The following is a 13,893-nucleotide window of genomic DNA, read 5'->3' as shown; positions in this document are numbered from 1 at the left end:
GAAGTCTGAATATTTATTTCTTAGTGTAATGCAGTTCAAGAGTACGTTGCACGTCAGTGTTTACGATATTAAAGAAATTTAATATAATACACCACTGAGGGCCAAATGACATAATAAGGACAGGCCATTTACCCATCGAAGGTGTATATGGACCGAGGCGTAAGCCGAAGTCTGTTCACCTTCGGGGGCTGAGTAGGCGGTTATTATAATGCCATATGTCCCGAAGTGGTATATTATATGAAAGAGGATGATCTTAAGCGAAGTGATATTGCTAATTTTCGACCATATGAGAGCGTTCAGTTATGGCAGGATGAATGTGGACTTGAATTGGACCAAAGATTTGTATTATATATTTTTTTTCTGATTTAGATGAAAAACAGATTGTTCATTCACCGTGCCATATCCAGGCCACACCACGAGGAGGCGCTCTCGTCATGGCCCATCCCCCACCCCCACCCAAAACCTACCCTCATTTAGTTGAAGAAGTTTTCAACACATTCCTAATTTGTTACGTACTACAGCTTCATAGAACATTGAAATGCAACAGCATCTTCAAAAAATCAAAAAAAAATTGGTCTAATTGAAAATAACCTCCCTCCCTTATGGACTTTCATTTCGTATTATTTTAAGACGGACTGCTTATGCAATGTTAAAAATATTCATCAATTAATCCCGAAAGAAATCGATACTTATTTTGAAATAATCATCCTATTCTGCGAAAACAGTTAGGTTGCCGAAACATTCACGGGAATGACCGTAAAGTGATATGTTCGAATTAAAGGTAATTAACAACCGTCTTGCCACTATGACAGTACTCGTGAACTGTACCTTGTTTGTTATATAGACCTATCTAGCTCACAAAATTTTTTCTATAAACCTTAATATCCCGTTTTAGAACTATTCACATAAAGGCACACCAGCATTTAAATGGGTTAGTAATCATACAGAAATGCAATGTTTTAAGTCCACGTAAGAGAGCTATGTAATGGCTCTCTTCAGCAGCAATGTAGCACTAACGCGCAAGGGTTGTGGCAAATGTAAAGCATGTATAATAATAGAAGTTAAATACACATATGATAGCCTGAACATTCAGTGTATAAAACAAAATAAATAAAACATATGTACAAGATGTAAAACTGAGTTGACAAAACAGTTGTATAATGACTGTCAATTATCAATCAAAGCATACAAAGAACCCATGGCTAGAAAGATAGGTATAATGGTGTGACATTGTTGGCAGTACTGTTGAATGTCACGTCAATGCATATGTCTCAGCTTTCCCTAAAGGGGGACATAAACTGAAAACATAAGCACCCTTTTTTCATTTTTTAAGTTCAGTTGTTACTTCATGCGTACCTCAAAGACCTCAAATATGCCTGTAACATGTCATGTTGTCGAGCAAGTTCGAACTCTTCATGAACTTTTCCTGAACTATTTTTATTTATTTGTTGTTGATGCGATATTGAGAAATATTTTATCATAAAGCAATGATTATGGAATAATCCATCCCAGTAAATGTAGTCGACATCAGCTAACCGTATTTATTGCTGGCGTTTACAAAAGGAGTAATTGCATTTGCGACGTGAGTTGCGCTGAGAGATCTGCCACCTCAGTGAGACTGAAGTTTCCCTACAATGGGATTCACGGCGGGTCTCTGCAGCAACAAACTCACGCGCTTAAAAGGGTCTCACCGATTGTCTAGCTCTGACATAAATGGTACACCCCAAAATTGAATTTACCATGTATATCGTTTGACATAAAAGTGCATGTTGACATCAGCTAGCCGCTATTATTGCTTATTATTGGCGCATGGTTTTCGACGACGACAAAAGGGTAACGCAATTTGGAAAAAGGAGTAGTTGCACTTGCGACGCGAGTTGCGCTGAGAGATATGCCACCTCAGTGCGACTGAAGTTTCCCTACAATGGGATTCACGGCGGGTCTCTGCAGCAACAAACTCACGCGCTTAAATGGGTTTCACTGATTGTCTAGCTCTGACATAAATGGTACACCCCAAAATTGAATGTACCATGTATATCGTTTGACATAAAAGTGCATGTTGACATCAGCTAGCCGCTATTATTGCTTATTATTGGCGCATGGTTTTCGACGACGACAAAAGGTTAACGCAATTTGGAAAAAGGAGTAGTTGTACTTGCGACGTGAGTTGCGCTGAGAGATATGCCACCTCAGTGCGACTGAAGTTTCCCTACAATGGGATTCACGGCGGGTCTCTGCAGCAACAAACTCACGCGCAAGCACTTCAAAAGGTATGACATGTTTTCCAGAGTAGACATAGCAGGGCACGAGCAAAAATGATACAAAATGTTACATAATTCAAAAACACATTATATGAACAAAAAGACATACAATAAAACACATAACATCTAAAATGACAATGTTTTTTTTTGTTCCGGACAATGGCGCACAGTAAATCCACAACAAACAATTGAATGCGCCTATGCATGAATTTGATGTTACTCCATATAATGGGAAATTTTCGTTTGGTAATTTTCCTGCAATGTTTATTATGCTGAACACATGAACAGATACAAATTAACATTATTGACGAATGAAACGAGCACAATTACATGTACCGGCACACTGCCGACCTAATTCTATAAAACAACTTTTTCAGTCCCTTCTCATTTAAATGTACTTTATCCCGCATGAACTCGGCTGGAAAACGTATGTGGGGAAGCCGCAAAACTTCAACGAGCTCTCTCTTCCCCAGCAACTGGTTAATTCGTGCGCGCTGGCTTGCAAAAGACCTGTACCCCAACCCGTCCCGGAATGCTCCACGCTCCCCAATCTCCAACACCAGGATGGTAGATACACCACTGTCAAGGAAGTCCTGGGCAATGTCAAGTACGGCCGCCACTATGTCCTTCGGTACGGATGCAGTTGTGATATCATTGCCGCCCAAACTCACTACCACCAAGTCCGCCCCGTACATCTTCACCTGTTTCAAAAGTCCTGGTTTGGGTTTGGAAGCTTTCATCCCGCCCGCACCAAAGAAACGCACCTCCATGGGCACCTAAAATAATACATTTAATATTGTAAATGGCTTCACAGTCGTTGCCTTTGTAATATTCTTTTCAATTATCACCTCATTGCAACATTGTTTTAATAATTGTCATCCGTATATATTCAATTGAAGTAAAACATAATATATACAAAACAGAATATATATGCGGCCTTTCAATTATAGAATTACTACACAATTTATGACTGTAACATTTCACAGTGTGCAAAGTGCTTAAACATCACATATGAATACATAATATATCATTGTACATTCAGACCTAATATTTAGTACGCTTAATTAGATTGAGTCATTAAATCGTGACAAGAATTACGGACACTACGGACCACGGACATTACGGACCAGACATTACGGACCAGATTTAGGGACACTACGGACCATCTTCAGAAACTTACGGACCATGATTTAAACATAGATTTTTTTTAATTATTCACTCATTAGTTTTTAATTTGTTAATAAACACTTGAATATGAGTGCTCCGTATGACGTTATATCTTCCATATAACTGTGAAAAATCCCGTGAAATTCGAATACATCAATGGTTCAATATAAAATCTTGTGAAATTCCAAAAGGTGTATAAGACCTATGTATTTATAACAACTATGTTAAAATGATGTTTTAAACACAAGCTATTGGTTAATCAGTTTTAATCATTCCTGGAACTGAAATTTGTCGAAATTTGAAATCTATGTTAGTTATATGTTTACCAAGTTCATCATCCAATCTTGTAAGAAAACTGTTATACCTGTACCACAGCGTAGATGTTGCCAACGTTCACAACGTGTGAAAACGTGTGTTGCAATTCTTGCAAACTGATGTTTAAAACTGGCAATTTCTGGGGATTTTTCAGTTACATTAAAGATAATTGTCATACTGAGCACTCATATTCAAGTTTGTAATAACAAATTTAAGACCAATGAGTGAATAAATTAAAAAAAAAATGTTTAAAAACATTATAAATCATGGTCCGTAAGTTTCTGAAGATGGTCCGTAATGTCCCTAAATCTGGTCCGTAGTGTCCCTAAATCTGGTCCGTACTGTCTGGTCCGTAATGTCCATGGTCCGTAGTGTCCGTGACCCTAGACTTTTTGTAAACAGCTGCACTCTCACAGATTGACCATCCTAAAACTTTTTAGTACGAGTATATTGGCATGTCGTTATATGACAACTAGAAACAAACACGTATAAATCGCCGATGTAAGCTAACTAAATAGGAAGTTAGGTTTTACTGTACATAGTGAATAAACATGAAAAAACAACGCACATTGAGGTCCTCATTGCAGAATGCGCCTAGTCGCCAGACGTGACTGTCCCCGACAATTGCAACTTTCTTCATTTTTAATAACAAGAGTGAACACAACATACATGCAATATATTTGAACACACCTTTATATATACTGGCGATTGTGCTCAAGCCATGCCAAGGTGTTAATTCTGCTACAAACACTCATTACACGGTTCTAACTTTGATATATCAACAAGCGCTTTCATTAGGTACTGCGATTTCACACCTTTTTACCAAACACGGTAAATTTAACATATCACGTTCTCAAGGTGTTCCGACTTTAATTAGTCAATTTTAAAATCCATATTCGCTTTCTTTAAAAGCAAATGCTTACAACGCTTTTCCTAAAATGTATTCACTAAATCTATATTGTACTATTATTATACCAAGAACAATACGAATATAATTGATAAAACATACATATATATATATATATATATATATATATATATATAGATATTATATATAGAAACACTGACGTACAATGTACTCTTGAACTGCATTGCATTAAGAAATAAATATTCCGACTTCAGATGTTTCTCTCATACACCGCGTACTCTTACTTGTTACCTTCGTGTAAATAGAACAGAACAGATATTTTATTAAGACTTGTACAACGTACATCATCTTCTTAACCACAAATGAATAATAAATAAACAAACACATGGTATGACATAGGTTATACATAATATGAAATAGAATCATAAATACATTCAAAAAAATATTCACATCAGGTGAGGATGAACAAAACTATTATAATTATAAGTCAATATTTAAAGTTGATCTTCAAATACTCCTTTGTGTAAATACAAGATTTAATTTCTGGTTCACAGGAGCATCCCGTTTTGAACCTGACCGCCATTGGGGTTCAATACACATCGTATTATAGTCATCAGTGACAGCATGGTTCCAAGTACTGACCGCACGATAAGAATCTGTCACAGCGGGGTGTCATTACTGATAGGTATCAGACATGGACCAATATCTCACAATGACATGTCCATATCGATATTGAGACGAATATTTCATGTATGAATTTGAATAGTATGCTTTATGATATTAAATCTTATATTAAGCCTTTATTCATTAAATACACTTTCCTATCATTGTCATGACAAATGTTAAAATATGTTGATGATTCTTATTTAGGTACAGTGATGGTATTTATGTGAAATTGTACAATTTGCATTTCTTTCTTCGCGATATTGTGCAATGAAACATACCAAGCGATTCCACATAACAGTTGAGACACATACAAGAACAATTGTATAAATTAGGCACACAATTGTTAGATATTCTTTTTCTTATGTACAAGTGATTCAAAGGTAATATTTCTACTATTGATACAACCTTATTCATTGTGATTTGACTATAATGTTTTCTGGCTTCATGTGAATGACCGTTCGATACTCGTATTGGGTATCATATGAATTGTAGTTAGAAATTATAGCAATCAAACACAATAAAATGTGATATTGAACTAGTCGTTAAAACATTAACATATATGAAATTAAAAGGACTTCCCGGGATTTAGCCATCCCCCTCGTCCGACTTCCACACACCCCTCCACCCGCCATCAACTTTGGCATACAGGACGACCAAAATGAAGTATTAAATATCGGCGTACACACCCTCGCATACTTTTTTGTATACGGTAAGGTACGACCCTACCCTCCCTTACCTCTACAATTTGAAATGAGATATGTGAAAGTAGTATTTGAGACTTCTTCGTAGCCACCACCCCCTCCTCCGACCCCCCCCCCCACCACTCTCCAATCAACCTCAACCACGACATACAACCCACTTAAACACAATACAGTTTTAAACCATACTGCATACTCTTGTGTATGTACTTAGATATATGAATGGGGTTCCCGGGGTTTAATCACTCCCTGCCCCACCCCAACTACTCCGACTCCCCCACCCCTCTCCAACCACCAAGATATACAGCATACAACCCACTAAAACACAATGCAGTTTTGAAGGAACGGCGTAAGAACCTCCTCGTATACTCTTCTTTTGTACGAACTTTTGAAAATGAAAGGGGGTCCCGGGTTTTAGTCACCACGACCCCCACCCCCACCCTCCCCAGGCTTATTAAAGAAAACGCTATATACCTCAGAGAATGGAAGGGATTTTCGGGATTTACGGGGATTTTCGGTAATTCCACCGACCGTCTAAAGTGCGACCCTTACAGGGTCAATACTAAACTGCTGACCGATTAGCTGACCATATAGAAATAGAAGAGAGTTGCTGACCAATTGCTGACCATATAGACAAAGAAGGAAAACAATTGAAAAAAAGTTTTGATGTTTAAGATCTTTCAAGACATATTATGTTAAATTTATTTTATATACTCCTTAAAAGTGTAAGAATAGACGGATAGTTGTCGGGGTTTTTTTGGGGGAAATTGCATTTTAATGAGTTATTTTTTTCTGGGTTGTTGAAAACATGTGAACAATATTACGGTTTTAATAACGATGTACAGTACAATTATTTGAAAGCAATATTTTTAATTGTTAATGTAGCTTTAAATGTTAGCTTCACTACCTGTGAAAAACTATCTGCACTACATCAAAGAATGATCAAAAGAATGGTGTTTGCCAAATCGGTATTGATAATTTTAATTAAGAACTTATTTCTCTTTAATCTCTTGTATGTTCTAAGTTATTTTGTGAATAATAAGGCAATCATAGGCAAACTGTTGCTAATGATTAAAGTTTGATAAGTAGATATTTCATTTTCTTGGTCGAGAATATCACTTTCATAGTCGTTGCAAAATTAACTCCGAAATATTGCCGTATTTTTCATTATTTTTTCTGTAATTTGTGTGATTCCATTTGTAAAATTAAAAGGATTTTGTCTAGTGCAGTTTTGCGTGCTCATATAGTGAAATATTTTTTTAGCTGGACTTTGTGTTTTCAAATAGTTTCATTATGGCTTTGATTGTTGGACATTCGCAGGCGAAATACTTAGGCAATTTAACCAAGTGTCCCGTGTTTTCATACTCTGGATTTAAAGCGCGTGATTTCCTGGATAAAAGTTTGGAATTTTATCCGTTGGTGCCAAAGGAGTCGATAAGTGAGAAAGAAGATTATATTATATTTACTCAATATGCGTACAGGAAAACTCGACATTGAAAAGTTACTGACTAATTTCTTAGCTGACCAATATAACGTATAAGGAAACCCGATATTGGAAAGTTGTACTGTTTCTATAGGGTCAGTCAACTTCACGGTTCACTGCATAGTGCTGACCAATGTAACGTATAGGAAAACTTGATATTGAAAAGTAACTGACCAATATCTTAGCTGACCAATGTAACGTATAAGTAAACCCGATAATGAAAAGTTACTGAACAAATTCTTAGCTGACCAAAATTACTATATGGTCAGTCAACTTCACGGTTCACTGCATAGTGCTGACCAATGTAACATATATGGAAAACCGATTTTGAAAAGTTACTGAACAAATTCTTAGCTGACCAATGTAACATATAAGGAAAATGGACTATGATACATTGTTAAGTTTTTGACTAAATACTTAATAGTTTTGTTATGTAGGCATTATATTATATTTACTCATATTATGTGTAATTACATGTCCTTTAAATTCTTAAAATTTTTATGAAATAATTGTAAATCGTTGAGCATACAGCATAATGAAATGTTCACATAATATAAACAAATAAAGCATTATTGGTGAATCTAGTGTACGCTTTTAATTTATATTTATTCATTAACTTGTATGGTCCTTGAAGCCCCTTAAAATCGTTAAAGATATGAACGCTAACACTGTGCGACTATCGAGTTGTCACAATTTGCACCAAGAGCCTCGGGGTCAATTGTTGTATTGTCACTATATTTCATGGTTCAGTGCATATTGATGACAAAGTAATGCATCATTCATAAGATACTGACCAATTTCTTAGCTGACCAAAATGACTATATGGTCAGTCAACTTCACGGTTCACTGCATAGTGCTGACCACTGTAACGTATAGGATAACTTGGTATTCTCGACTTTCCAATAGACCATAATCCTTTGCGGCATGGTGACTTCCGGTTTATTTTCGGGTTATGACGAAGTACAATAACAGCGATAAGTACGGACAAATTATCATTCCAGGTTTGTTATAATTTATTTATTTTTATAAGATTTGTCATTTTAATGAGTTTATATTACATTATTGTGATATTATTTGAATGTCATGAGCTATAAATCGCTTGACTGTTTACTTGGACAGTTAGTTCTGGTGGGTGGGGTAGATGGTTCAGAAAAGACTGCAGTTACTATTCTTATTGGAGTTTTATAAACAACAAATTCTCATCTATTTTAAAACATTTGTTTTGAAAATTAACACAAATAATACATTAGTCTGTTTTACTATCTGACAGTCATAATCTAATGAGGAATCTGTATGTACATTACCAGGTATAACTAATAGTCTTATGAATGAACATAAATAAATCATCATCAATATAAATTATGATATTTATACTGCTGTGTGTATTTTATTACTATGTAATAAACATTTTACTTAGAGTAATTATGTCATGCTATCACCTGTGTAGTCATTTGAATGATTTGTTATTTTCAAATATTATGATGGCCACCGGACTAGTCGCATACCCCCAGGCCTGGAATTAAATCGGGTTCCAGATTGTCTTAAAACCCATTCATAAATAAGTCTGAGAGTAACTTACTTTTTTTATAAAAATATTCTTTTTATGTTCCATTCCTTTCTTTACAGATATGATTCAAATATGCTGATGTTACCTTCTGAGATCATTACTTTCAATGAAGAACATCACTACAATTGGTTGGGCTGCTAGATTGGTAGCAACGTGATGGACAGCTAGTACCCGACATGCTATTGTTGGTTTGGCATCTATTGCTTACTGGGCCGCTATATTGGATGGACCATACGTGTTGGTTGAACAATTATAAATGGTTGGACTGGAAGTGTTGGTTGGACCACCAGTGTTGTTTGGACTGCTTGTTGGACAGAATTTGTGATAGACAACTAGTGTTATTTGAATCACTGTTGGGTCATATTGGTTTGATTCCCATTGCTAGTACTTGTTGGATCTCTTTTGTTGGTTGAACTGTTGTTTTTTGACTGTTATTATTGATATTCATACATGTATAATATGTTAAGTGCTTAGTATTCAACACTTATTATTATTAGTTATCATAAGAAATATTATTATTCAAAAATCATATAAATATATAAAATTAAATATTTTTTTTATGTCCTTGTACTTTAGTTATGTTTTACATTTACAATGTGCATCATAATGTTTTATTATATGAACAACTCTTTTTATAGATATTTAAATAAACATTAATTATGTACAACCATTTTTTGTTTCTTTTGCTACAATTTGTATGATAGTGTCAGACATTTTCTACAGAAATGATAAATTTGTCATAAAAAAGCACAGCAAAAAAATCAGTGCTTATGGTAACTTCTTTAAATGCTGATTCTCATCAAAATGAATAAGTTGAATTGCATCATTGAATGTATGATTCTTCATTAAATTTGATGAGATCTCTTGCCAATTGACCTTTAGGGACATGCACCTTTAAAACTGCAATCTTACAGATTAACTGATTTTGATATAATTGACTTCAATTCAGTCAGTCATATAAGATGATTCACAAAATAACAGATCTCAGTTGTTTGAAACACTGTCAAAAGACTTCTTAAAGCGTTAGAAACGCTTTTTAACCATAAATATATCCATTTCCAAACAAAGATGCGTACAAATGTTATCTGATCTTTTATCACTGGTTTTCAGACATTTTTTTTGTCAAAACGGTCAAGATAATTCTGTAAAAATGTTTTTTGATCTTCCATCAGCAATCTTATATCACTGGTTTTCAGACATTTTTTTGTCAAAATGGTCAGTCTGAGAATGCAGCTTTAAACTTGAGCACTGTATTTACAATGATGAACAATTTTAGTTATGAAAATTAAAATACATAGGAGCAGATGTATTGAATCATTCAAGTCTTGAAATATTATGTATGATCTTGCTGGACATGAGCCTATTGTTTCTGGAAATTTGCATGTGTACCAAGTTTCATTTAAATCTCAAGGCTGTTTGAATTTGAGCCAAGAAAATATTCGGCCTACAGTACTGCGCTAACGACACCTAGGCTTATTGACTATAACAATACTAAAGTAACATGATAGGAAAAAGCTCGAACCAAGGGTTGCCAGAAAAAGCACGGTGCTCCTACAAACTAAGTTAACCGGGTGGCTAGTTATTGCCCACAAACGTTAACTCGATTTTATGTCTTTTTAATATTAACCATGGGAGTTTACACAGTCATAGGAATAAAAAGATCATAGACAATCATATTAATAACAACGGTATTTTTTACAATTTAATAATAACATTAAACATGATATAATTCAATACCAATAAATTGTCCTTGGTATGCAATAATCCCTTTAAAGGTTCATTTGCCAAGGGTTAAAAAAACACATCTTGTCTCTTTTTGAAAAATCTCTTGTTCGACTGTTATCGGCTATAAAGTGTTGTTTCACATCCTGTGTCATAATTTTAAGTTCTAAATGTCTACTTTTTGTACCAAACATTTAAATTTATGTCACTTGTGTGCATTTCTTTAGTCCTTGCAGTCAAGGAAAGTTTTCATTCATATTGACTCACTTCATTTATTTTATCTCGGTTCTTGAACCGATTACGTCTCTTGTGTTTTGCACAAATTTTTCTTGTAAAACCACTGATATAGCAGGTGCTATCAGATCAATGGTATCAACTGCCTACTCCTGTTGAGCATCAACTTGGCGGAATCAAACATCCAGAATGGACATCTCTGAAATAAAATAAATAGTTTTATCATCATCCAACTTAGCCAGAAAAAAATAAAAATATAAAAGACTCTTAACTGTTAAAGCTGCACTCTCACAGATATACCGTTTTGACAACTTTTTTTTATTTGTTGTCTTGGAAAGAGGCAATTTCCGCATAAATATCTGCAAACCAGTGATATAAGCCTGCTGACAAAAAAAGTCATATCACCGATTTTCATATCTCCATTTAAAAATTATTATTTTATGGCTAATTTTAAAAGCGTTACTAACGGTTTAAGAAAAATGCATTAAAAATTATTTTATATACTTAAAAATGAAAATCTGCGATCCAATGTTTTGTCAGCAGTCTCATATCACTGGTTTTCTTGCACGTTTGCATAAATTGGCAGTCGAAGACAAAAAAAAACAGTTGTCAAAATGTTTAATCTGTGAGAGTGCAGCTTTAATATCAGTCAGATATTTAAATAGTTACAATTTACTAGTACAATATTAATAAGCTGTTATTTTAAGACCTGCATATTTGTTTACATACAGCACAGCAGTCAGTATTTAAATGCCCTTCTTAATCACATTTAAGCTTCATATACTTGACTGTTTTGAAGTTGCAGATTTTAACAATTTCACACTAATTGCAACATATCATTCATTTAATTTAATAACAAACTCAATAAACCACAATTGAATGCATACTTTATAACAACCAATATGTATTTGAAGTCTTTGAGAACTACTATGAAAGTCTTTACCATTATATTTGTTATTTTACCCCACCCACTTAAATGGCTACCAGACAAATCGGCCCCTTACCAAATCGGCCCATAGCTCAAACGGTTACCTTTTCGGCCCCTTACCAAATCGTCCCCATCCCGTAGACGTTTCGGCCCCTGATTACCGAGACGTTTCGGCCCTTATTTTTATTTTATTTTTTATATCTAAATTTATTGTTTAAGTAAAAAACATGTAATTTCATTTTATTTTTTTTAATAGACAAAGCTTTATACATGCATACAAAGGTATAGATAAAAATTAGATTTAAAGAAAATATCTGTACACTTGAAAACATATTTTTATTTTATTTCTAAATATAAGTAAAAAACATGTAATTTCATTTTTTTTTTATTTTAAGAGACAAAGCTATATACATGCATACAAAGATATAGATAAAAATAGATTTAAAGAAAATATCTGTACACTTGAAAACATGTAAAGATTTATTCACGAGATATTTTTATAAGACGAAATAGAGTTGAAGAAGAAATGTTTAAACTTCATTTTTTTTTAAATAATCTTTATATATTATACATAACTATGTTGCTAATATTATGTATAATGACATGTCCATTGTCTAACATCAGTCTTGACCAAACACCTATCGCCCGCCGTAGATGGCACCAACATTTTTCAGGAACTCCTCGCAGGTGACCTTATGCGAATCGTATGAGTCCCACTCATCCATGATCCTGGCGTTGATGTCCCTGTAACGCTCTCGATATAAGTTATAAATTCTATGAAATTCAGTTATTTATATTCAAATCAGGTATATATAAGGATGAAAAAAAAACTATTATTAATCTTATATCGAATACGTACATGCAAAACCATACTGGCTTAAACGGTGATTTTAGACAGACGGTCTTATGGCGAATTGTCACATTCCACAGAGGTATCAGGCGCCCAATTCACCAGGGTCAGTGAACAACGACCTAGTTACTATGCTAATTAAGCGATTAGATAGTATGGATAGTAAACTTGCTCGCCTAGATTCCATACAGTCTAGTGTAAACGCTATAAATACCAGAATACAAAGCATGGATACAAAGATCAATGATCTTGAGAGCAAGGTGCGTGACATCGAGCGGAGTCGCGAATTTGACAGCCAAACCTTATCCGAAATAAGTAAACAACATAAAGACTTAGACAGCTTTACCCAAAAATGGAAAAGTTTGAAGAGGAGCATAGGGTAACAGAGAATACCCTGAAATCTGAGATATTAGATCTCAAATGCCGCAGTATGCGTGACAATTTATTGTTCCACAAAATTCCTGAGGAAAAAGATGAAATCTGCGAGCAAAAGATACTACAGTTTATTCAAGAAAAGCTAAAAATAGACAATGCTACAGAAGTAATACGTCTGCAGAGAGCGCATCGGATCGGTCCCTACCAAGGCGATAAGACCCGGCCGATTGTGGCCAAGTTCTCCGACTTCCCTGATCGTGAGAAAGTTCGTCGGGCGGCGAAGGAACTAAAGGGAACACAGTACGGGATCTCGGAACAGTTTCCTAAGCAGGTTGTGGAGCAGCGCCGGAAACTGGTTCCCATCATGCTCCAGGCCCGGAAGGACGGCAAAGAGGCTTTTATTAAGGTCGATAAGCTGTTTATCAACAACCATCTCTACCGCGGACCCTGTTAGGAAGTGTGTGAGAATGTTTTTAAGTGCCTCTCCTGGAACATAGAAGGACTCACTCCTCAGAAAAAGTCGTCGAAAGATTTTGTTGATCTCATCTGTGAGTATGACATAATATGCCTGAGTGAGTCGTGGACAAATAAGAACTCAATTATTGACATAAAAGGATATTCAAACCCTATTCATTCTTACCGTAAATACCAACATCGAAGAGCGAAACGGTCAAGTGGAGGCCTTATTGTATATATTAAAGATAATATTAGAAATGGAGTTAAACTTGTACAAAATTCAACAGACTGCATTATTTGGGT

The 13,893-nt window shown here is 34.9% G+C and overlaps 1 protein-coding gene and 1 long non-coding RNA gene across 2 annotated transcripts; one reads left to right on the top strand and one right to left on the bottom strand.

Annotated features, from left to right (window-relative positions):
- Window positions 1-10,713: 10,713 nt before the first annotated feature.
- LOC128207332 (uncharacterized) lies at window positions 10,714-12,077 on the bottom strand. Its single transcript, XR_008256684.1, has 2 exons — window positions 11,869-12,077; window positions 10,714-11,180 (listed from the first exon to the last, which is right to left on the bottom strand). It is a non-coding gene; the product is annotated as an uncharacterized LOC128207332 (long non-coding RNA).
- Window positions 12,078-13,111: 1,034 nt separating this feature from the next.
- On the top strand, window positions 13,112-13,588 carry LOC128208480 (uncharacterized). The gene has a single exon (XM_052912044.1). The coding sequence runs from the start codon at window positions 13,112-13,114 to the stop codon at window positions 13,586-13,588; it is 477 nt and encodes a 158-aa protein (XP_052768004.1).
- The last annotated feature ends 305 nt before the right edge of the window (window positions 13,589-13,893 follow it).

Source organism: Mya arenaria, chromosome 11 (genome assembly GCF_026914265.1).
Source record: "Mya arenaria isolate MELC-2E11 chromosome 11, ASM2691426v1".
Lineage (NCBI taxonomy): Eukaryota > Metazoa > Mollusca > Bivalvia > Myida > Myidae > Mya > Mya arenaria.
This window is presented reverse-complemented; position numbering and strand designations above follow the sequence as displayed.